The following is a 26222-nucleotide window of genomic DNA, read 5'->3' on the forward strand; positions in this document are numbered from 1 at the left end:
ATGCAAGAAAGCAAGCTTATACAGCATCAGCCAAAAGAAAATCTTCTCATTTTACCCAACCACTCGCTCCAGATGTTTGTCTAGTTCTGCCTTGAATCTGTTAAACAGATTTGAGGCAGAATCAACTTCTACAACGAGAGGTGGAAGTTTGTTCCAGCAATCATCCACTTGCTTGCTAAAGGCAAACTTCCACACATCTATCCTACAACTGTATTTGCTCAATTTGCATTTATGCTCTCTGAGATGATTATTCTGAATGAGAGGAAGAATCCCGTCAGCATTGAGCATGCTCAAACCGTTTAAGGCCTTGTACACCTCAGTCAGATCAACTCACAAGTGCCTAGTCTCCAGACATTGTAATTTGCAAAACTTTAGCCTTTCTTTGTAAGGGCAAACCTTTGTTCCATTCACTAATCTTGTTTCCCTGCTCTGTACTCATTCCAACAGCTCTACATCCTTTTTAAAAATGAGGCCTGCAGACCTGTATACAGTACTCAATCTGTGGTGTGACCATTAAATATACAAGGGGATAATCACCTCCTTATCCCTTCTAGAAAAATTCCTGTATATCATTGACAAGACACCACATGCTACTCTTGCAGACCGTTTGCACTGATCAGAAAACTTCATATCTGCCTGCACCATTACCCCGAGTTCCTTTTCACTCTCTACCACTGTCAGTTTCTTCTTACATTGACCTGAAATCCTATCCATAGTTTTTCCGATGATAGCACATTGCATTCCACTTTCCATTTTGAGAAACCTTGCCCTGCTCAATGGGCTTCATCTTCTTGAATATCTGCTACCAATTCATTAAAAGCCAATCTCCAGTGAGGCAAAGACAACTTAGTTGCTTTCAATCCTTCTAAAACTCAGTCCTGCCTTATATCTTGCAAAAAGGATTCTTCAGCTCCTAGGCTTATCTTTGGTGACACTCCAATTTGTAGGAAAGGTGATATATCTCTTTTGAGGATTACCCTAACTTCTAATCTCTCTTGGCACAAGCACATTACAAATATTGCTTCCTCTGCTTCTAAAAAATTTGGTTTTCCCTTTCACTCTCGGCGTTACTTTCCTTCCAAAGAGATGTTTTTTCTGTATAAATTGGAAATCCACCCTAGCATGGAATATTGTTCCAACATCTGGGGTGGTGCCCCCAAACTGCTCTCAGGCTTCCAGAATCCATTCAGAAGAGTGCAGTTAGGTTAATTAACGATGCATCTCTAACAGACTCTCTTCACTCGCTGTCTCATAAATGTACTGTTTCTGCTACATGCCTTTTCTACAGATACTTCCACTGGCACTGTTCTTCTGAATTGGCTTCTATAAATCCTGCTCTCTTTCAAAACAGTCTGAATGCGTGCCACCTACAGCCAATATAAATTTACTGTGAAACTTTAAAGTCTAAGAACTAACTTTTCATCTTGTTTGTTTATTCATTCAACTGCTATTTTCTGGAACAATCTTCCTTCATATGTATTTCCTGAAAATTACAGTCTACAGAAGTTCAAGTCTAATGTCTACAAATATCTTCTTTCGTCTTCTCAACCACTAACCCAAGCACAGTACTAAGTACTATAGGTTCTAATTCCTCTCTTTTTTGGGGTTCTCATAAAAAAAAAAAAAAAAAAGAGAACAACTATGAACCCAACACTGAATCCTGGAGGCATCCACTAATAACATTAGTCCACGAAGAGCAGTGTCCATTGATTAGCACTCTGTCTTCTCTCACTCAACCATCCATTTATCCATACCAGAAATTTGCCTCCAGTGCCCCACTGCTCCAATTTGTGCAGCAGTCTTTCATGTGCAACAGTATCAAAGCCTTTCTAAGATCCAAATATATGATATAAAAATTATCGTTTGCATCCAGATCCTTTGTGACCATATCATAGTCACAAAGAGAGCATCTCTGGATTTAGTGCAGATTCCTAAAATGTGTATCCTACTCACACAAAAAAGAGATCAAAGGGCAACGAGTAATAATGAAATCACAGAAAGGGTTTATTAACCAGGCAGTGTATTTACCAACCATAATTTCAAGCAATGGGGGTTGCATTACTCTTGTCAAGTGACTGTCTCTGTTTTTTGTATTTATAGAAAAAGTTTTTGGATACTTTGAATTCTATTTACTGTATACCAATATGTCATTATTTCTGAATCAAGTTTGGAATTAATATCGTTAAGTTTTAATTTTTTGTTAAGAAAATTATATATTTAGAAAATGCTGTTACTCACACATTTTACTTGTAAAAAATAAAAGAAAAACAATATTAATTCTATTGAAGGTGAAAAAGCAAACTTATAACTACAAAATATAAACATGAAATTAGTAGTCTCTTCCACTTTCTAGTATGGACAATGGTAAACATTGTGATGTATCCAATTTTGCCGGTGTGCATATAATTCTGTTTATATATTACGTATAGATACATCAATATGCAGCAATGAACTTTTATTAATTCTTGAAAATGCTTGCTGTAATTCAAACAATTCAGAGACTCTTGATCATGTTTGGCATAAACATCTTCTAAATAAGCTTCCATCTAATGGATTGCCAAATGTTATTTTTGTAAATTGGGCATCTGGATTTCTCTCTGACTGCTCATTATGTGTAATAGTAAATGTATATCTGTTTTCTAACTTCTCCATTAATGCTGGTGGTGTTTCCCAAGGCTAACGTTCTTTCTCTCTCACTTTTTCTCTTGTATATCAGTATTAGCAGAGGCATATGATGCAAGAAAGCAAATACTGTATCAGCCAAAAAAAAAAAAAAAAACCTTTCCAATTCACTCCATAAATTTGTTCAGTTCTTTGAATTTATTTAAACTATCAACTTCCACGATGTGAGTTGGAAGTTTGTTTCAGAAATCAACCATTCACTGGCTAAAGGCAAATTTCTGCACATCCATTCTATGCTTCAGATGCAGAAATTTACAGAACTTAAGCCTTTCTTGGCAAGAACAATCCTTTGATCTCCTCACCATTCTCGTTGCTCTTCTCAGTACTCATTCCAGCAGCTCTACATTGTTCCTAAAATGAGGTCTCCAGACCTGTATGCAATATTCAAAGTGTGGCCTAACTATTGCCTTATGTAAAGGGATAATCACCTTATCCCTACTAGCCAAGTTCTGTATATGATTGAAAAGACCCAATGAGCTGCCCTCGCAGCCTGTTTACACTGCTCTGAAAATTCATATCTGACGGCACACTTAGTAAATTAGCATTAGCATTAGTAGAGGCATTTGATGCAAGAAAGCAAACTTATGCAGCATCAGCCAAAAAAAAAAAAAAAAACCCACTTCCACTTCACCCCTCTGTTCGTTCAAAATACCTGTCCAGCTGAGCCTTAAACTTATTTAGGCTATCAACCTCCACCACAAGGGATGGCAGTCTGTTCCACCAACCAACCACCCGCTGGCTAAAGGCAAATTTCCGCACGTCTATCCTACATCTGTCTTTCCTCAATTTGAATTTATGCCCTCTCAGGTGATTTTCTGAGCTAGAGGAAGAATCCCATCAGCATTGAGCATGCTTAAACCATTCAAGGCTTTATACACCTCTATCAGATCACCTCGCTGGTGCCTAGTCTCCAGACACTGTAATTTGCAAACTTAAGCCTTTCTTCGTAAGAGCACCCCTTTGTTCCATTCACTAATCTTGTTGCCCTTCTATGTACTCGTTCCAGCAGCTCTACATCCTTCTTGAAATGAGGCCTCCAGACCTGTATACAGTACTCTAGGTGTGGCCTGACCATTGCCTTATACAATGGAATAATCACCTCCTTATCCCTGCTGGAAAAATTCCTGTATATCATTGACAATACTCCATGAGCTACTCTTGCAGCCCGTCTGCACTGCTCAGAGAACTTCATATCTGCCTGCACAATCACCCCCAAGTCCCTTTCATTCTCTACCACTGTCAGTGTAGTACCACAGAGTTGATACGTTGCTCTGGGGTTGCTGTTTCCCATGTGAAGTACTTTACATTTGTCAATGTTAAACTTCATTTGCCACCTCTAAGCCCATCTGCTCAACCTTTCCAGATCCTGTTGCAGCAGCATAGTGTCAGTAGTGTCCTTGACAACCCTGCCAACCTTTGTATCATCTGCAAACTTGGACATTAAGCTTGATATACCATCATCAATATCATTTATAAATACAGAAAACAATAATGGACCCAACACTGAGCCCTGAGGGACTCCACTAATAACATTAGTCCACGATGAGCAGTGTCCATTGATTACCACTCTCTGTCTTCTCCCCCTCAACCACCCCTTTATCCATAGCAGCAATTTGCCTCCAATGTCACACTGCTCCAATTTGTGTAGCAGTCTTCCATGTGCAACAGTATCAAAAGCCTTTCTAAGATCCAAGTATATAATATCAAAGTTATTCCCTGCATCCAGTTCTTTTGTGACTGCATCATAGTATCCAATCAAGTTAGTCAGGCAAGACTTCCCCTTAACAAAACCATGCTGTGTCTGAGCTATAACTGAAGTCTTGTCTAAATGATCCTGCAGTGCTTCTTTAACCAGTGCCTCCATTAATTTTCCTGGAACAGAAGTTAAGCTCACAGGTCTATAATTACTTGTGTCAGCCTTTGATCCTCCTTTGTGAATTGGGGTCACATTTGCACATTTCCAGTCTATGGGTACCTCCCCTGAGTCCAAGGAAGCTCTCATAATTATGGCTAAGGGTTTGCTTACTTCCTTTGCTGCCTCCTTTAATATAACTGGATAGATCCCATCCACCCCGGGTGCCTTTCTTGTGTTTATCTTCAACAATTTCTCCTCCACTTTACTCCCAGTTATTTCAAGATTCTGTAGCTTACTGCCAGAGTTGAATACACCTCTGGCATTCCCCTTGCTGAATAACTCATGTGTGAATGTCGATGCAAAATATTCATTTAGTTTGTTAGCTACCTGAGCAGGATCATCAACAGTTGACCCATCAATATCAAGTGGACCAATCTGATTCATCCCTTCCTTCTAGAGTTTACATAAGTAAAGAACTCTTTGCTGTTTTTCTTTGCATCCCTTGCCAAGGATTCTCGTAATCTGCCTTCGCCTGCCTAACCTCCTTGTAACTTGGTTGCATATCAACTTGTATCTATCATAGGTTTCTGTGTCATGTGTTAATTTGTAAGTATCCCATGCATTTTTCTTCTCTGCCATATGCCTCATTAGTTCATCTGACATCCATTTTGCCTAAACCTTGAACAATATTTCTTAGTTGGTATGTAAAGCCTAGTAGCTTCCAAGATAAGTTCTTTGAATGCTTCCCATTTTGATTTGCTGTTGGTAACATCATCAGTTGGTCCCACTGTATAGAATTTAAATACTGTCTCAGTCCATCGTAGTCGCTTTTACGGAAGCAATAACCCTTCCCTTTACCCCTAATGGTAGTTACCTCTTTCAGTAAATCCCACTTAGCCTCAGGTCTTTTTCATTCTCCACTACCTGAGTGCAGTACTACACAGTGCGTACATTACTCTGGGGTTAATGCTAAACATGTTCAGTATTTTACATTTGTCAATGTTAAACTTCAGTTGCCACCCCTCAGCACATTTGCTCAACTTTTCTACATCCTGTTGCAGTAGCGTATTATTATTACATTCATTAACGACCCTGCCACCTTTGTATTGTCTCCAAACTTGGACATTAAGCCTGGAGACAATTGGTCAGACAAGACTCCCTTTAACAAACTCATGCTGCGTCTTAACTATGGCTGCAGTCTTGTCTAGATGATCCTGCAATGCTTCTTTAACCAGTGATTCCATTATTTTCCCAGAACACAAGTTAAACTAACAGGACTATAGTTACTTGTGTCACCTTTTGAACCCACTTTGTGAATTGGAGATACATTCGCACACCTCCAGTCCAAGTAATCTCTCATAATTATGGCTAAGGGTTTGCTTACTTCCTTTGCTGCCTCCTTTAACATAACTGGATTGATACCATCCATCATAGGTGACTTTTTTATGTTTAGCTTCAATTTCTACTCCACTTTGCTCTCAGTTATTACAAAATCACTTACCTGTCTGTTAGAGTTTGAAAAACGTCTGGCACTCCCTTCATTGAATAACTCTTTGTGTGTGAATGTAGATGCAAAATACTCATTCAGTTTATCAGCTACCTGAGCATAATCATCAATAGTCAACCCATCTATGTTAAGTGTTCCAATCTGATTCATCCCTTTCCTTCTAGATTTTACCTAAGTAAAGAACTATTTGCTGTTTTCCTTTGCATTCTTTGCCAAGGATTTCTCGTAATCTGCCTTAGCCTGCCTAACCTCCTTTGTGACTTGATTACAGACTAGTTTATATCTGTCATAAGCTTCTGTGTCAGCTGATATTTTATATGCATTCCATACATTTTTCTTCTGTTCCACAAGCCTCATTAGTTCATCTGACATCCATTTTATGCCTAAACCGTGAACAGTATTTCTTAGTTGGAATGAAAAGCCTAGTAGCCTCCAAAATTAAGTCCCTGAATGCTTCCATTTAGAATTCAGTATTGGGAACATCATCAGTTGATCCCACTGTACAGAATTAAAAACTATCTGAGAACCCTGTAGTCATCATTATGAAAGCAACAGCGCTCTTCCCTTTAGCCTTGATGGTAGTTACATCTTTAAGTAATTCCCACATCAGTACACTGTGATCACTGTCACTCCGTGGTTCCTTTATCTGCAAATTCTTAATGCATGAATAATCACTGCTGATAATCAGATCAAGAATATTGCTCCTTCTTGTTGCCTCTCAAACATGTTGCTAGAAAATAGTCATCCAATAAATCCACAAAAGTCTTGCTAGTGTGTTGTGAATGACAAATCCACAAGTTCCAGTCAATATCTGGAAAGTTAAAATCCCCCATTATAAGACATTCTGATTTACTGGCCCACTCTATTTCTCTGCAGAAATGCTCATTATACTCATCAGATTCATTAGGACTATAACACACACACACACACACACACACACACACACACACACACACACACACACACACACAAAAACCACACACACACCTGCCCTCATTTTTTCTTTCCCAGCGCTTATGTCACACCAAACATACTCAAAGTGCAGCAACATCAATTGGGTGCACTTCCTATGATTTTATGTGTTTCTTAACTAACAGCATAACCCCTCCTCCCTTGCTGTACACATTGTACTCCCCAAATTCCAATTCTGCACTGCTTATGTCTGTGTGACACCACGTCTCTGATATCCAACAATATCTGCCTTTGATGTCTTGACTAGCACTTCAAGCTCATCATATTTATTCATGAGTTTGACTGATGAGTACAACAAACAATTGTGCAGAGAAATGGAGTGGGCCAGTAGATTAGAATGTCTTGTAATGGGGGATTTTAACTTTCCAGATATTGAATGGAAGTTGTGGTTTGGTCACTTGCACCCTAATACTCTTGTAATCAGTTCATGATTATTCATGCATTAAGAATTACCATTAGCAGAGGCATAAGATGCAAGAAAGCAAACTTATGTAGCATCAGCCAAAAAAAAACAAAAAAAAAAAAATAAACACAACCCATCCATTTCACCCCTCTTTTTTTTTTTTTTTTTTTTTATGTGAACCCCAAACATGAGAGGTATTAGAACCTATAGTACTTAGTACCGTGCTTGGGTTTGAGATTGAGAAGATGAAAGAAGATATTTGCTGACATTGGACTTGAACTTCTGTAGACTGTAATTTTCAGGAAATACGTATGAAGGAAGGTTGTTCCAGAAAACGGCAGTTGAATGAATAAACGAGGAAGTTGAAAAGTTGGTTCTGGGAGTTTTGAAGCTGGACAGTAAATGGATGTTGTCTAGTGTCGGCACGTGTTCGGACTGTTTTGAAAGAGAGAGCGGGAATTATAGAAGCCAATTCAGAAGAACAGTGCCCATGGAAGTATCTGTAGAAGAGGCATGCAGCAGAAACAGTACATCTATGAGACAGTGAGTGGAGAGACTCTGTTAGAGATGAATCATTAATTAACCTAACTGCCCTCTTCTGAATGGAATCAAGAAGCCTGAGAGAGGTTTTGGGGACACCACCAAAGATGTGGGAACAATATTCCATGGCTGGGCAGATTTGCAATTTATACAGAGTGAGCAGCTGTTTGGAAGAAAAGTAACGCCGATAGCGAAAGAGAAACCAAGTTTTTTAGATGCAGAGGAAGCAATATTTGTAATGTGCTTGTGCCAAGAGAGATTAGAAGTAAGGGTAATCCCCAAAAGAGATGTATCATTTTGCCTAGAAATCGGAGTTTCCCTAAAGATAAGCATAGGAGCAGAAGAATCCTTTTTGTGAGATAGTAATAATAATAGTAGTAGTAGTAGTAGTAGTGGCATGTGATGCAGGAAAGCAAGTGTATGAGCTTATGCAGCATCAGCCAAAAAAAAAATCACACCATTCCCTCCGAATGCCTGTCCAGTTCCTCCTTGAATTTATTCAACCTATCAACTTCCACAATGACAGATGGAAGTTTGTTCAGCAATTAACCACCCGCTGGCTAAAGGCAAATTTCCGCACATCTATTCTACATCTGTTTTTCTTAATTTGAATTTATGCCCCCTTAGGTTCGTAATCTGAACAAGTGGAAGGATCCCATCAGAATTCAGCATGCTCAACCCATTCAAGGCCTTATATACCTCAATCAGATCACCGCGCAGGTGCCTAGTCTCCGGCCACTGCAATTTGCAGAACTTAAGCCTCTCTTAGTAAGAGGATCCCTTCATTCCCCTCACCAATCTTGTTGTCCTTCTCTGTACACGCTCAAGTAAATCTACATCCTTCCTAAAATGAGGCCTCCAGACCTGTATGCAGTACTCAAGGCGTGGCCTGACCATTGCCTTATACACAGGGACAATCACCTCCTTTTCCCTACTAGCAAAATTCCTATATATCATTGACAAAACCCCATGACCTGCCCTGGCAGCCTGTCTGCATTGCTCAGAAACTTCATATCTGACTGCACAGTTACCCCCAGGTCTTTTTCATTTTCTACCACCTTAAGTGTAGTGCCACATAGTTGGTATGTTTCTCTGGGGTATGTTTCTCTACCCATATGCAGTACTTTGCATTTGCCAAGGTTAAACTTCAGTTGCCACTTCTTAGCCCATCTGCCCAAATTATCTAGATCCTGTTTCAGTAGCACACTGTCATTATTGTCATTAACAACCCTGCCAACCTTTGTATCATCTGCAAACTTCGACATTAAGCCTGATATACCTTCATCAATATCATTGATAAATATACAAAACAACAGTGGACTCAACACCAAACCCTGTGGGACTCCACTAATAACATTAGTCCACGAAGAGCAGCACTCATTGATTACCACCCTCTGTCTTCTCCCACTTAACCATCCTTTTATCCATTGTAGGAACTTACCCTTAATACCATTCTGCTCCAATTTGTACAGTAGTCTTCCATGCGCAACAGTGTCAAAAGCTTTCCTTACATCCAAATATATGATATCAAAATTATTTTTTGCATCCAGTTCCTTTGTAACCACATCATAATATCCTATCAAATTTGTCAGACATGACTTTCCCTTAACAAACCCATGCTGTCTGAATTATTGCTGCAGTCTTGTCTAGATGATCCTGCAATGCATCTTTAACCAGTGACTCCATTATTTTACCCGGAATAGAAGTTAAACTAACTGGTCTGTAATTACTCGTGTCACCCTTCGATCCCCCTTTGTGAATTGGGTATACATTTGTACATCTCCAGTCTGTGGAAACCTCCCCTGAGTCCAAGGATGCTCTCATAATTATGGCTAAGGGTTTGCTTAGTTCCTTTGCTACCTCCTTTAATATAATTGGATAGATCCCATCCCCCCCAGCTGCTTTTCTTATGTTTAAATTCAACAATTTCTCCTCCACTTTGCTCTCAGTTATTACAAAATCATTAAGCATCCTGCTACAATTTGATAACCTTCTGCCATTTTCAAACCTTAATAATTCCTCATGTGTGAATGTAGATGCAAAATACTCATTCAGTTTGTTTGCTTTCTGAGCAGGATCATCAACAGTCGAACCATCGATGTCATGTGGACAAATCAGATTCATCCCCTTCCTTTTATAGTTTATATAAGTAAAGAAATCCTTGCTGTTTTTCTTAGAATCTTTTGTCAAGGATTTCTCGTAATATGCCTTCGCCTGCCTGACCTCCTTTGTGACCTGATTACAGACTAGCTTATATCTGCCATAGGCTTCTGAGTCGCTTGATAATTTATATGCATCCCATGCATTTTTTTTCTCTGTTACGAGTCTCATTAGTTCATTTGATAATCATTTAGGCCTAAACCTTGAACAATATTTCTTTATAGGTATGAAACTTTTAGTAGCATTCACGATTAATTTCCTCAATGCTTCCCACTTAGAATTTACTGTTGATAACATCGTCAGTTGATCCCACTGTACAGAATTTAAAAACTTTCTGAGACCACTGTACTCACCTTTACGGAAGCAAAAACCCTTTCCTTTACCCCTGATGGTAATTAAATCTTTAAGTAAATTCCACATCAGTACACTGTGATCATTGCCACCTATTGGTTCCTTTACCTGCAAATTTTAATACACAAATGATCACTGCTGATAACCAGATCAAGAGTATTACTCTCTCTGGTTGCCTCTCGAACATTCTCCTGCAGAAAATAATCATCCAATAAATCCCTAAAAGTCTGACTAGTATGTGAGTGTCCAACCCACAAGTTTCCGTCAATATCTGGGAAGTTAAAATCCCCCATTATAAGACATTCTGATTTACTAGCCCACTCTATTTCTCTGTACAATTGTTTATTGTACTCATTCGAGTCATTGGGCCTATAACACACTTCTACTCTTATTTTTGCTTTCGCTGTGCTTATGTCACTGCGAAATATAAGACAAGACTGAGTTTTAGAAGGGTTGAAATCAACTAAGTTGTCTTTGCCCCACTGGAAAATTACCTGAAGATTGACATTTAAGGAATTGGTAGCAGATTTTCGAGAAGTTGAATCCGATTGAGCAGGACAATGTTTCTCAAAATGGAAAGTGGAATGCAATGTGCTATGATCGGCAAAACTATGGATAGGATTTCCAGTCAATGGAAGAAGGTCATTAATATTTAAGAGGAAAAGAGTGGGGGAAAGAACTGAACCTCGGGGCACACCAACATTAGTGGAGAAGTTAGAAGACAGAGAACCATCTACCATCACCCTGGGTAAGCAATCAGAGAGAAAACTGGATAACCATTTACTAAAAACAGTTGTCAAACCATAAGATTGAAGCTTGTTTAGAAGACCTTTAATCCAAACACGATCGAAAGCCTTTGAGATATCAAGAGCAACTACTTGTGTTTCACCGAACCTTTCCATTGATTTAGTCCATAAATGGGTAATGTAAGCCAGAATGTCACCAGTGGATCGACACTGAGGGAATCCATACTGGCGATTGTTGATCAGACCGAAGGTTTCTAGGTAGTTTAAGAGTTGGCGGTTAATTGCCTTTTCCATTACTTTAGAAAGAGTAGAAGTAATTGCAATGGGAAAATAATTGGATGGGAAAGATTTGTCACCCTTTTTAGGAACTGGCTTGATATGAGCAAATTTCCAAGCAGAAGGAAAAACACCTTTCGAATAAGACAGTGAAAAAAGGCGGCAAAGAATAGGAGTAAGTTCAGAAGCACAGGTTTTGAGAACAAGTGGAGAAATACCATCAGGACCTGAAGCTTTCTTAGCATCAAGATTCATCAAAATCCTTCTGATATCCTTTTGATGGAAGACCACAGGAGGCATTGAATGGAGCATGTTGGGAATGGTGAGAGGTGTTTTACCAAGAACATTAATACATGAGTTGGAAGAAAAATGGGATGCTAGCAGGTCAGCTTTATCCTTGGCTGAAGTGACAACAGAACCATCTGGTTTGGACAGAGGTGGGAGCAGAGATGGGCAAAAGTTGCGGCCAAAAGCTTTGGCAAGAGATCAGAATGCTCGGCTACCATTAGGGCAAGAAGCAAGTTTTCTACTCTTAGCCTGTTCAAACTCTAGTTTGGACTGATTAATAACTGCTTTAAAATTGTTGCGATCTTTGGTGTAGGCAGAAAATGAAACTGGAGAATTAGAAACAAACCAATTATGATATGCAACATTCTTCTCTTGAAAAGCCTTAGCTAGCACATTTATTGGAAAACCAAGGTTTATTTAAAGGATCAGCTTTTAAAGTGCAGTGTGGGATAAAGGATTCCATTCCTGCAAGAATAATTTCACTGACACGATCTGAGCAAACATTGACATCAGAAGTTTTGAAACAGTAATCTGACCAAGGAAAAGAAGAAAAGAAGTCTCGCAGGTCATCCCATTTTGCATTCTTGTAATGCCAAGCAACACGAGGTTGGGAGTAGCCATGAGATAAAGGTTCCATTGGAGAAGAGACAATCACCAAGTTGTGATCTGAAGTGCCTAAAGGACCTCTCACATCGACCGTGTACTTAGAAGGGTTGTTTGTGAGAAAAAGATCAAGTGTATTGGCTGTATGATTAGGATTGTCCGGTATTCTTGTAGGTAAATGAACAATCTGTGCAAGGTCATTAGTAATTGCAAAAGCCTCAGCATCTCGACCAGCTGGGTCGGTATGACTAGAAAACGGAAGCCAGCTGGAGTTGTGAACATTAAAATCACCAAGGAAAATTTCCTCACTGTTAGGAAAGTTTGACTGAAGAAAGTCAAGTTGCAAAGAGAGGAAGTCAAAGAGCTCCAAGTGATTAGTGGAGTTGGGAGAACGGTAGAGACAACAGATGAATTTGACACAATGAGGTAGAGAGATTTTAAGCCAGAGAAGATCAAAGAGAGGAGATTCCAAATTGCCAAGTCTCTGACAGGGAATATCAGAACGGACATATGCACAAGTACCATCTTTCAGGCGAAAGGAATCATACTGCGAATAATTTGGGCATCTGAGATGAACAGTAGTTGAATCAACTGATAACTAAGATTCTGTCAGAAAAAGTACAATGGGTTTGGCAGACTGCAAGTGGAAATGGACATCATTGAGATTAGAATTGAGACCACATATATTTGTGAAATTAATTAGGAAGTGCTTGGGAGGTTTAGATCTTTTCTCAGATAAGCTTGCTCTATTAGTTTGACAATTCATGGTGTATTCAATAGTAAGAAAAATAGTAATGAAATTTTTGGATATGGCGTACACACGGTAAGAATAATACCCAGATCCTTGACATAATGTGGCCACGACACACTGCTCGGATTCCCTCCAGTCACCATCTGGCAGAGTAGAGGTAGCAACATTATACACTAGCTGATCCGGAAGCCTCCGAGAGAGTTACCAATAGGTTTGGTCCGGTGTACGAACTAGCGGCCGGCCTGCGAACACTGTTTTAGAGCTGTACCCTCGAAATGTAAGGAATATTGGATCTTTTAGGGGAGGGTTGACTGGAACTTAGCTCTAGAGACTAAACATGGGTTCCACCACTTCAAGCCTCCAATAAGCAAAGTGCTGGTATTGCACCGGTTGATGAGAGTCATCTACCACCTAGCACATGGACATTTGTTCAAAATGTCTGTCCAGCTCAGCCTTAAATTTATTTAGGCCATCAATTTCCACAACAAAAGATGGAAGCTTGTTCCACCAATCAACTACCCCTGGCTAAAGGCAAATTTCTGCACATCTATTCTACAGCTGTCTTTCCTCAATTTGAAACTGTGCCCCCTCAGGTTCTTAATCCGAGCAAGAGGAAGAATCCCATCAGCATTCAGCTTCCTCAACCCCATCAAGGCCTTATACACCTCAGTCAGATCACTTTGCAAGTGCCTATTCTCCAGGTGCTGCGATTTGGAGAACTGAGGTGTATAAGACCTGTACACAATACTCTAAGTGGGGCCTGACCCATTACCTAGTATAATGGAATAATCACCTCCTTGTCCCTGCTAGCAAAATTCCTATATATCATGGAAAAGACTCCATGACCTGCTCTGGCCGTTCACCTGCAGTGCTCAGCAAACTTCATATTTGACTGCACAATTACCCCCAGGTCTTTTCCACTTCTCTGAGTATAGGCGCGGATGTAAACTGCCGCTCCCCGCTATGGTATAGCGCTACAGATGATAGAAAAGGGACAGCAAACGGACAGCAGCTTGAGAATTACCTGACAGGATCACAGTTAGCGGTCCTAAACCAGCCACACCAGTTACCGACATTCTGTAACACCCTCTGGGAGGCCACAATCGACATATCCTTAGCCACTAGGAACCTGGCGAACCACGTGGCCGACTGGAGGGTGGAGGAAGCCTGGACCACCTCGGATCACCGAGTTATAACTTGCACAATAACAAGAACAATGACAAGAGCAACAACAATCAACCAACGATGCCATAGATATGCAGTTGCCAAAGCGGACTGGCCGCTATTCAAAGAACTACTGACCACAGCGATCAACAGTAACCCACTAACCCTGAACCCATTGAACAGCCCGGACGACCTGCAGAAAGTTACTACGGAACTGATGACAACTATCAGTAACCAAGCAATAAGAAAAAAACACCCCCAGCTGGGGGCAGTACCCTGGTGGACTCGAGAAATTGCCATGCTCCGGCGGCAAACGATAAAAGCAAGGAAGGACTTTCAGAGGGCCCGCAGATCATGGCCTACAAACGAAGTCGAAGTCCTGAGACAACAATATAGGGAGATAAGAAACCGCTATACTGATGCCATTAAGAAGAGCAAAAGACGCTCTTGGGAGCTCTTAGTATCCACAGAAGGAAACACTAACCCCTGGGGCCTAGTCTACAAGGTAACCACCAACAAAATGCCCAGAGGGGAGGTGAATGCCACCACCAGGACCCGGCAGGGAAACCTTACCACGACCTGGGAGCAGTCGATGGACAATATACTGGACACAATCTACCAGAAACCAGCGATGCCGATACTAACAGCACAGAGCGAAATATGCGAGAGCAATGCCAGTTACACCAATCAGGCAATGGAGCCCCCCTTTACCAATGACGAGCTCAGCGTGGCAGCTAGTCGAGTAAGAAGCAAGAAATGCCCAGGTCTCGACATGATTGAGCCTGAAATCTTAAAGAAAACTGTTGAATACGCACCGTACCTATTGCTCACCCTATACAACAGATGCCTGGAAGCCGGCCACTTTCCAAAGGCATGGAAAACGGCCAACTTAAAACTAATTCCAAAAAAACCCCAAAAAAACCCAGAAAGCCCAGATGCATATCGACCCATCGCACTGCTCTCGGTGGTAAGTAAAGTATTCGAAATACTACTTCACAGAAGAATAATTGCTCACTACGGAAAAGCTGGACTCCATGCCGCGAATCAGTATGGCTTCAAGCCAGGGACCTCGACAGTGGACGCACTGGGAAATCTACTCAGGACGGTACAAGAATGTAGAAACAAGTACCTGCTTCTCATCTCGGTTGACTTTGCTGGGGCGTTTGACTCACTTTGGTGGCCAAGCGTCCTGGCGAGGTTGAGGGAGGCACGGGTGCCAACAAACCTATTCAAGGTCATGGAAAACTATTTATCACATAGAAGAGTGGAGATCAATGTAGAATACCATAAGGTCACAAGAGAAGTACACAGAGGCTGTCCGCAGGGGTCGGTGCTGGGACCACTCCTGTGGAATATGGTGTTAGATGAGTTCTTAGTGATGGATCTGGGACCCGTCAGGACACAAGCATTCGCTGATGACCTGATATTGACCGTGGGAGCGGATTCCCGGGCCCAGTTGGAAACCCACGCAAACCAAGCACTGCAGCAACTCCAGCAATGGGCCGCAAAACACCAGCTAACAATTTCACCCACAAAGACCTCTTCAATCCTGCTTAAAGGAACCCTGCAATTGCGACGACCACCGCAAATAAAAATTGACAATGTCACCATTAAGTTTGTAAACCAACTTAAGTACCTAGGCGTGGTACTGGACAACAACCTCTCGTTCCAGCTGCACCTAAAGTACATAAGAAAAAAAATCAGGAGCTATTCTGCACTGGTAGCCAGAGTTACTAGGAAAGATTGGGGACTCAAAAAAAGAGCCCTGACGCTATATTACAGGACAACGTTTCTCCCAGCAATTACTTACGCCTCAGCAATTTGGTTCCCAAAAACTGCACTGGCAGTGAATAGAAGAATTCTGGACATGATCCAAAGGACCATACTCTTAACTACGACGTGTGCGTGTAGTACAGTGAGTACTCCAGCACTACAGGTACTCGCTGGAGCGCTTCCTTTGGACCTGGAAGTCGTTCGCACAGGTCTGCTATACTTGCTATCCAGGGGAGTGGCGGCCACACATCTGGACTACACAACTGACCCAGCGAACAACCTAAAAACGGAAAAAACTAGATTACAGAACCACCTGCTAAAATTATGGCAGAGAAGATGGACGGAGACCACCAAGGGTGAGATAACCAGAAGATATCTACCTTACCTCCAGAAAATCTACCCAAAACAGCCGACCTGGTACTTCCCAGGGTACCATTTGACATCTCTAATAACAGGACACGGACCCTACAATGAGAAGCTGCACGGATTCGGACTCACTGAGGACCCAAACTGTACGTGCGGGGAGACAGAAAGCTGGAATCACATAGTGTACGAGTGCCCACAATATGAAGACCTCAGAGGGGTACTTATAACAAAAATAAGATACCTACCAAAAGGATTGGAATCCCATTTCATAGATACTGAGGATGAATATAGAGCATTATCCCAGTTCGCACAAGACCTCTTCATCAGGAGAAGGACATTAATCACCATCTACAATGACTGACATCAAGTACCACTATTGAGACACCAGCCAGCACAATGTAAAGGCTGCAACTAAAGATGAGGGACACAAGCACAAGGACGGAGCTTGCCCCATGAGTAAAGAAACTTGAAACAATAGCTGCCAATAGCCATATGGCGATCTGAAGAGGGCACTCTAGCCCCCTTCACCTTTAAACCTACTTCCTTGGAGGGGAGGGGGGACATTTTCGTCCTCCCCTCCTCTCCACCCTATATCTTCTACTCTGGTGGGACATGGGCATGTCCCACTGAAAACTGGGGCTACCTACTCTATTGGCCCCATATTTCTGTCTTTCTCCCCCCAGCCTTCTGCCTCCCCCCTCTCTATCTATACGCTAGCGAAAGCCCTACCCAAAAACTTAACATATCTAAATTACCTTACGCCCATAACTTGGCCTAGCAAAACTAAGCGATTCTACCCCTACGTCGACGCGTTTCTGTCTTTTTTTTTTTTTTTTTTTAAGGTCCTAGCCGCCGAAATCCCAGGAAATTAAGTGGCAGGACCTGCCAGAGTGAAACAGACTACTGGGTTCCTGGTCTGCCTCCACGGGGCGTAAGTGGGGCAACGTTGGGCCTCAGTAGGGGCCCAGCGGCTAAATGACCAGATGAACAACGGTACAAGGCATCACACATATACAAAGTCCATACACTTAAATCTCTGGCTTTTCCAGTCAACTGGTTCACCCACAATGTAAGCTACGCGGAGATGGGGGGAACCCCTTGTGCCGTTTGACCCAAAACACACTTACACACTTACACTTACAGTTGGTACGTTTCTCTTTGGTTATTGCTACCCATATGCAGTACTTTGCATTTGTGAATGATAAACTTCAGTTGCCACTTCTCAGCCCATTTGTCCAATTTATCTAGATCTAGTTGGAGTAGCATACTGTCTTTACTGTCGTTAACAATCTTGCAAACCTTCGTATCATCTGCAAACTTGGACATTAAACCTGATATACCTTCATCAATATCATTGATAAATATACAAAACAACAATGGGCTTAACAACGAACCTTGGGGAATTCTACTAATAACATCTGTCCAACGAAGAGCAGTGTCCATTGATCACCATTCTCTGTCGTCACCCACTCAACCATCTCTTTATCCATTGTAGCAACTTACCCTTAACGCCATACCTCTCCAATTTGTACAGCAGTCTTCCATGTGCAACAGTATCAAAAGCTGCAGATAAAGGAACCACTTTATTGGAACCGTCAGAAAGGAATTTGCAGATAAAGGAACCACTAGGTGATAGTGATCTCAGAGTAGTGATGTGGGATTTACTTAAAGATGTAACTATCATCAAGGGTAAAGGGAAGGGTTTTTGTTTTCTTATAGGTGACTACAGTGGTCTGAGACAGTTTTTAAATTCTACACAGTGGGATCGACTGATGATGTTAAAAACGGTGAATTATAAATGGGAAGGCTTCAAGGAATTAATCTTGGAAGCTACTAGGCTTTCCATATCAAATAAGAAATGCTATTCAAGGTTTAGACCTAAATGGATGTTAAATGAACTAATGAGGCTCGTGGTGGAGAAGAAAATTGCACAGGATGCACATAAATTATCAGGTGACACAGAAGCCTATGGCAGATATAAGCTAGTCTGTAATTAAAGTCACAAGGGAGGTTAGGCAAGTGAAGGCTGATTACGAGAAAGCCCTGGCAAATGACATAAAGAACAACAACAGACTTCTTTACTTATGTAAACTCTAGATGGAAGGGTATGAATCAGATTGGTCCACTTGATGTTGATGGTTCGACTGTTGCTGATCCTGCTCAGAGAGCTGACAAACTGAATGAGTATTTTGCATCTACATTCACACATGAGGAATTCTGTAAGGAAGTGGAGGATAGAAGTTTACTAAACTCTAACAGGGAGCTAATGATTTTGTAATAACCGAGAGCAAGGTTGAAGAGAAATTGTTGAAGTTAAACGTAAAAAAAGGCACTTGTGGCAGATGGAATCTATCCAGTTATATTAAAGGAGGCAGCAAGGGAAGTAAACAAACCCTTAGTCATAATTATGAGAGCATCCTTTAGATTCAGACGAGGTCCCCATGGACTGGAGATGTGCAAGTGTTTCCCCAATTCACAAAGGGGGGGTTCAACGGATAACGCAAATAATTATAGACCTGAAGACACAGAATGGGTTTGTTAAAGGGGGAGTCTTGTCTGACCAATATGATTGGATACTGTGATGTCGTTACAAAGGAACTGGATGCCCATGAAAGACTGCTGTACAAATTGGAGCGGTATGTCATTAAGGGCAAGTTGCTGCAATGGATAAAGGGATAGTTGAGTGGGAGACTGCAGAGAGTGGCAATACATGGACTAATGTTATTAGTGGAGTCTCCCAGGGTTTGGTGCTGGGCCCATTTTTGTTTTGTGTATTTATCAATGATATTGATGAAGGCATATCAGGCTTAATGTCCAATTTTGCAGATGATACAAAGGTTGGCTGGGTTGTTAATGATAGTAATGACACTATGCTTCTGCAACAGGATCTAGAAAAGTTAGGCAGATGGGCTGAGAAGTTTAACTAAAGTTTAACATTGACAGATGTAAAGTACTGCATATGAGTAGCAGTAACCCCAGAGTAATGTACGAACTGTGCATTACTACACTCAATATAGTGGAAAATGAAAAAGACGTGGGGGTAATCGTACAGTCAGTTATGAAGTTCTCTAAGCAGTGCAGACAGGCTGCCAGGGCAGTTCACTGAGTTCTGTCAGTGATATATAGGAATTTTGATAGCAGAAACCAGGAAGTGATTATCCCTCCTGGTCTCTGCTTGCACCTTGCGTACTGTGTACAGGTTTGGAAGCCTTATTTTAGAAAGGATTTTGAGTTGCCTTTATGAGTACAGAGAACGGCAACAAGATTGGTATGAGGAACAAAGGGGGGGGGTACTCTTACCAAGAGATAAGCTTAAGTTCTGCAAGTTGCAGTATCTGGAGCTCCTGTTAGTTGATCTAATCGAGGTGTATAATGCCTTGAATGGTTTGAGCAATCTCAATGGTGATGGGATATTTCCACTTGCTCAGATTAAGAACCTGAGGGGCATAGGTTCAAATTGAGGAATGATAGTTGTAGAATAGATATGCGGTAGTTTGCCTTTAACGTATAGGTAGTTGATTGCTGGAACAGACTTCCATCTATTGTTGTGAAAGTTGAAAGTCTTAAATAAATATACGGCTGAACTAGACAGACATTTGGAGTGAACAGATGGGTGAAATGGGAAGGTTTGTTTGTTTGTTTATTTATTTATTTATTTTTTTTTTTTTTTTGGCTGATGCCGTATAAGTCTTGCTTTCTTGCATCATATGCCTCAAGTAATGCTAATATCTCCAAATTAACTAGCATAAATGGTACCAATACAAAAGTAATCATTAAAAACTTTTCAGAGATGATTACTTATATATTGATTTATATTGTAAAAGATCTGTCCCTAAGAGGAAAATGTGTTTCTGGTACTGGAAACTTTACATTAAAACTACAATTACCTGCTGCTGTCATGTTAGCCTGCACAGCCAATAGTAGTAGAAAAATTCAGATAAAGATATGTTCTTCAAATGCAAACTAATCTGAGGTTCTGTGAGTGAGCAAAATTTAAAACTTCAAAATTAGAATGGGACAATTAATTAAATTATAAAAAATGATTATTGTTCTATGAAAATGACATTTTATTTTCAAAGGGATTAAAGCCAGGGCTTAAAGCATGGTCATCTTAAACATTGTTTCCCAAACTGTGTTCCATGAGATGTAAACCAGTGTTCTGTGAAAAATCATAATTAATAATAAAAAAAAAAAACACTGCGCTGTGATTTGACTAATGTATTCCTTTTAGAACTTTGTCAGAAGAATATCTAATCTGTTTATTTTATGGATGCACAAGTGATGAGTCTCTTCCACAATAATTAGTTACTTTGGACATATCTAATTGATTATTTGTAATCAGTATTTGAATATAATATTAATTTATAGCAAGGTATCTATTATAAATTCTTTTTTTATTATTATTATTTTTTCTTATAGAATGGTTTGAATGCGCTTCATCTTGCTTCAAAAGAAGGCCATGTATCTGTAGTTACTGAATTAGTTAAAAGAGGTGCTAATGTAAATGCAGCAACAAAGGTAATAACTATAAAAGGTTATAACATCACAGTTGTTTAAAGTAGAGAAAATTAGCTTGTTTAAACTGAAGGTTTTTTTATAGACTTATTACACCGTGCAATGCTCATTTTTTTATTAATGTAATGTTAAGTGATTAATATGTATTAACAATTACTTTGAAAATGATATTTGTATTGTTCTGTCATCCACTGTTTTGTGAACAACAGCAGTACTTCATTCATTCATTCATATTTGAGACCTGTGGCCATGCTGGCCATAACTTGTTACTTTATCATGCAGTAATATGTTTTCTTGTTCTTCTGTATAAAGGATCTGTTGCACACAGATGCTTTATACAAATAATATAGTTATTTTATGAGCATAGCTCTTTGCCACTGTTAGTTCACATGGGTTCAACTTGTAAAAACTAGTTGAACCCATGTGAAAAACTCTGCTCTGTTTTGAATCAACAGTTCAGCCAAATACAGTGGACCAAACTTGAATAACTTCTGGATATAATCATAGAAGCTGAAATGTTTTTTTCTACTAGCTGAGAGATAATGTTCCAGGAGTATTCCTAAATGGATCAGATGAATTGATGATTCTAGTGGCAGTCAAGAAAAATGCAGTTTATTATAAATTATCAGGGGCACAGAAACCTACAATAAGTACAAACTAGTCAGCAATGAAGTCACTAAGAGGGTGAGGCAAGCTGAAGCAGATTATGAGAAGTCTTTGGCTAAGAAAGCAAAAAAATGTAGCAAGGTATTCTTTGCTTATGTTAACACTAGAAGGAAATCGATGAACCATATTGACTGACTAGATATGAATGGCTTAACTATTTTTGATCCTGTTTAGGTTGCTGACAAACAAAATAAATAAATTGCATCTGTGTTCGTGCATGAAGGAGTTCTTAGGAATGGGAACACCAGAAGTATGCCAGATTATAACTGGGAGCTAAATGGTTTTGTTATAACTGAGAAGAAAGTGGAAGAGATTGCTGAAATTAAAAGTAAATAAAGCACCTGGGGCTGATGGGATCTATCCATGATATTAAAGAAACAGCAAAAGAGGTAAGCAGACCTTTGGCCATATTATGAGGCCAACCTCAGATTCAGTAGAGATTCCTATTGATTGGAGGTGTGCAAATGAATCTGTTCACAAAGGGGGATCAAATGGCAGTGTTAGCAATTATAGACTGTAATCTTGATTTCTGTTTTAGAAGACAGAAAATGGTTATAAATGTACACTGCTTTTCTCGGACTAAAGATATTGGTGGAGTCTCAGGGTTCAATACTGTTTAGGTTATTTATTAATGATTTTGATGAAGACATATCAAGCTTATTGTCTACGTTTGCTGATATAATACAGCAGTAGGTGGTGGATTATGAGATGAATCAAGGCATACTACTGTAGTGAGACCTAGATAAATTAGGCAGTTGGGCTAAGAAGTGTCATTTCAGGTTTAGGTAGCAGTAATTCCAGAATAATATACCAATAGGTGGTACCACACTTAAGGTGGTGGAGAACGAAAGAGACCTAGGAGTAATTGTAAAGTTTGCTGTTCCTGCATCTCATTGTACAGGATGTGCAGGTACTTTGCAATCATTGGAAAGGATGTGATTACCCAATTGTATAAGACAATGGTTATGTTACATCTATTCAGGTCCAAAAGTCTCATTTTAAGAAATATGTGGATCTCTTTAAATGGGCGCAGAGAAGAGCAACTAGATTAGTCATAAACACAAATGGATGTTTTTACTATAAAAAGTTTGCTTAATTTGTAAGGTTTTAAAAATATTGAGTAAACTTAATGATGATGGTTTTCTGGTTTTCTAATTAGCTAATTAATTCTAATTAATTGTTTCTCAAACAGTGCACACAATGGGACATAAGCTTAAATTGAAAAGGATGGCTGCAGGGCAAAAATTTGCTTTCAGAGAGTAATTGATTGTTGGAACAGACTGCCATTTGGTGTTGTGGAAGCGGGTAGTTTGAATAAATTTATGGAAGAATTAGACATATTATTAGAGGAGATGGACAGATGATGTTGAGTAGGCTTTTTTTTTTTTTTTGAGTTGATACATTATAAGCTAGCTGCTTTGCATTACCTGCAAGTATTGCTACTGTTACTAATAATATATGCAAGATACTGCAAATGGGCAACAATAGACCCAGAGTAATATACCAGTTTGGTTGTGCTACACTCAAGGTGGTGGGGAAGAAAAGAAACCTAGGAGAAATTGTACTGTCTAATACAAAGTTCTCTGAGCATTGTAGCCATGCTGCTAGGATATCATTGACAGATTCACCTGATAGCTCATGGAATCTATCACTGGTATACTAGAAGGAAAGAGATGAACAACATTGGCCCACTATATGTGAATGGCATAATTTTTGATGATCCTGTTCAGGTTTCTGAAAAAGGGAGTAAATATTTTACATCTATATTCACTTGCAAGCTATTTTTAGGGATGCCACTACCAGAAGTATATCAGATTTTATCCAAGAGCCAAATGATTTTGTGATAAGTCAGAAGAAAGTGGAAGAGAAATTAGTATAATTAGTGGCAATTCAACTTACCACTCCCTACAAAAAAAAAAAAAAAAAACATCTTTCCCATATCTATACATTCAATCTAATAATCTTACTAGTTATTTCTTAAATTTATGTAAACCACGGACTTCCACAACACCAGATTGAACTTTGTTCCACCAATCGACTATCCACTGTCTAAATGCAAATTTTCACACATCTATCCTGCAATCATCTTTTCTCAATTTAAATTTATGCCCACTCATGTATGTTGTGTGGCAAAGAATAAGGATGCTGTCAATATTTACTCAATCCATTCAAAGCCTGAAACATCTCAGTCAGACCTCCTTCCCCTCGACGTGGGCACCTGTACGTGGTGAGGGGACCTCCCAGTGACGCTGCTGGACTTCCAGACTAGCATCACTGGGATCCAACGCCCACAGCCCAGGTTCCAGGCTTACATCAATAGAATCCGGCGTGTTTGCCGTGCGCTGCGACCCGTGGAAATTCGGAAAGGGGGATCCTGGTGGTTGAGGGGCCCAGCTTCAATACACCACTTTGGCCCCTGCTTCGACAAGACGGGTGGTCCTGGAAGGCCCGGCTAGGATCAATCGGCTAGTAGGCTCGCCTGTGAGGGTCAACCGTGTCAATGCCACGCCCCTACCCTCACCGTCCGAGGGACAGGATTCAGGCTGGCGGCGGTGCGGGTATAGTGTCTGGGTAGCCCTGGCGTTCCACTCCCGAGCGCATTTATTGCATGCCGGGTAGTGGGCGTCCCTTTGGGCTCCGTGGTGGGTGGGGAGCCCGGGCACTGAACAACTTAAAACCTATATGAATCCTGATAAACTTACTTCTTCAGGGGCCCCAACCCGGTCCCTATCTGAAAACATAGATAACGATCCAGATAGCATTATTGCAAAAAAAAGGCAGCGAACTGAAGTACCATCAGGGCCTGTTCCAAGGTTCCTAATTATACACTCCACCGGAGAAAAACCAATTGGTGAAATGTCGCCCTTCTTCATACAGAAAGGGTTAGATGGGTTAGCAGGATCACCCAAATCGGTTAAGAGGCTCCGTTCTGGAGACCTCTTAATTGAAACCAAAACTGACAGGCAGTCTGAGCAGCTACTCCATGCAACATCAATCGGAGGAATATCCATAACAGTGACACCACATAGAACACTCAATTCATCGAGAGGTGTCATTTCGGAATGGGACTTTCTCGACGTAACCGAGGAGGAAATCTGCTTAGAATTGAAACCACAAGGAGTTACTGCCGTTAAGAGAATTACTGCGCGAAGGGATGGAAAAATTGTTAAAACCAGGAGCGTTATCCTGACTTTTAACTCTCCTAAACCTCCTGACGAGATTAAAGCTGGATACATCAACTGTTCAGTGCGTCCATACGTTCCGAACCCTTTACGGTGTTTTAAATGCCAGAAGTATGGACATTCTCAAATGGCCTGCCGTGGAGTCCTTGCATGCGCTCAATGCGGTGCAAAGGACCACGAAACAACAGCATGTTCAGCCGCAAAACCCACCTGTATTAACTGTGAAGGCGAACACCCGGCCTACTCACGAGCATGCCAGAGGTGGAAAGAAGAAAAAGAAATTCAACGGCTGAAGGCAGAGCTAAATATATCATACCAGGAGGCAAGGAAATCGGTCAAACCCCTGAATATCAACAAACCTACCTACGCCCAGAAGGTAGCAGGGAGATGTTCCGTCGGAACTCAGACGGACATGACCATTCCTCCAAAGGAGTCTTTCACTCCCATCGCGCGTTATCTCCTAAGTTCTCAAAAACCTGCACAGAAGGACCAATCAGCTGCCACTCCTATATCGGTACCTCCTAATGCTCCACAAGTAACAAAGGTAATTATGAAAGAAAAGAATAAGAAAGGGGAAGTCCCCCCCTAGTACCCAAGAAAAGATGGATGTCGAGCAGAAGGAGGTACCCGAAGATTCAGTCTTGGAACTCTTTGCGGAGGAAGAAATGGACACGGGACAGCGTCCATTCTTCCCCAAAAAAGATAAATCCAAGACGGATAAAAGTAAGCCCTCAGCACCTCGGAAGCCGCCTGATGGACCCACCAAGCCAAAATAATGGCTAAATTCCTACAATGGAATTGTCGTGGATTCCGGCAAAATACGAGCCAGTTTGCTTTAGCTTGCAGGAGACATATCTGAAGGCAAATGATGACCCCACCATGCACAACATCACAGTTTTTCGAAAGGATAGAATTGCGGATGGCTCTGTACATGGGGGAGTGGCTATCCTTGTGGGTAACCAGACCCCAGTGCAGCCCTTGCTAATTACAACCAGCATAGAGGCTATTGCAATTCGCCTTTCAGTGGGATTTTTAATAACTGTGTGCTCCATTTATTTGCCACCTGGGACTGACATCTCCCAGGCAGACCTTGATGATCTTCTAACGCAGCTGCCTCCCCCTTTCTTACTTCTCGGGGATTTTAACGGACATAACACCCTGTGGGGTAGTGCTAACATCAACGGAAGGGGACGAGTCATAGAGCGTATGCTCAATGACAATGACCTTTCCCTTCTAAATACTGGAACAAACACCTTCTTCCACATGCCTACCCGTACTTTTTCTGCCATTGATCTCTCTATCTGCTCCCCTTCTCTACTCCCTTCACTCACTTGGGAAGTGGAGGAGAATCCATACGGAAGTGATCACTTCCCTGTGATAACCTCGTTATACAGTGGGAGACCATGTCTTCCCTTCAGGTTA

General features: G+C 40.8%; 1 protein-coding gene across 1 annotated transcript in view; it reads left to right on the forward strand.

Annotated features, from left to right (window-relative positions):
• LOC150081718 (uncharacterized) overlaps positions 1 to 26222 on the forward strand; it is a 1674628-nt gene that overhangs the window by 472081 nt on the left and 1176325 nt on the right. The window contains exon 4 of the mRNA XM_090378825.1: positions 20857 to 20955. Within this exon, the coding sequence (XP_090234951.1) occupies positions 20857 to 20955 (99 nt within the window). The remainder of the gene's footprint in view (positions 1 to 20856; positions 20956 to 26222) is intronic.

Source organism: Mastigoproctus giganteus, chromosome 8 (assembly GCF_048544385.1).
Source record: "Mastigoproctus giganteus isolate SK-2022 chromosome 8, ASM4854438v1, whole genome shotgun sequence".
Classification (NCBI taxonomy): domain Eukaryota; kingdom Metazoa; phylum Arthropoda; class Arachnida; order Uropygi; family Thelyphonidae; genus Mastigoproctus; species Mastigoproctus giganteus.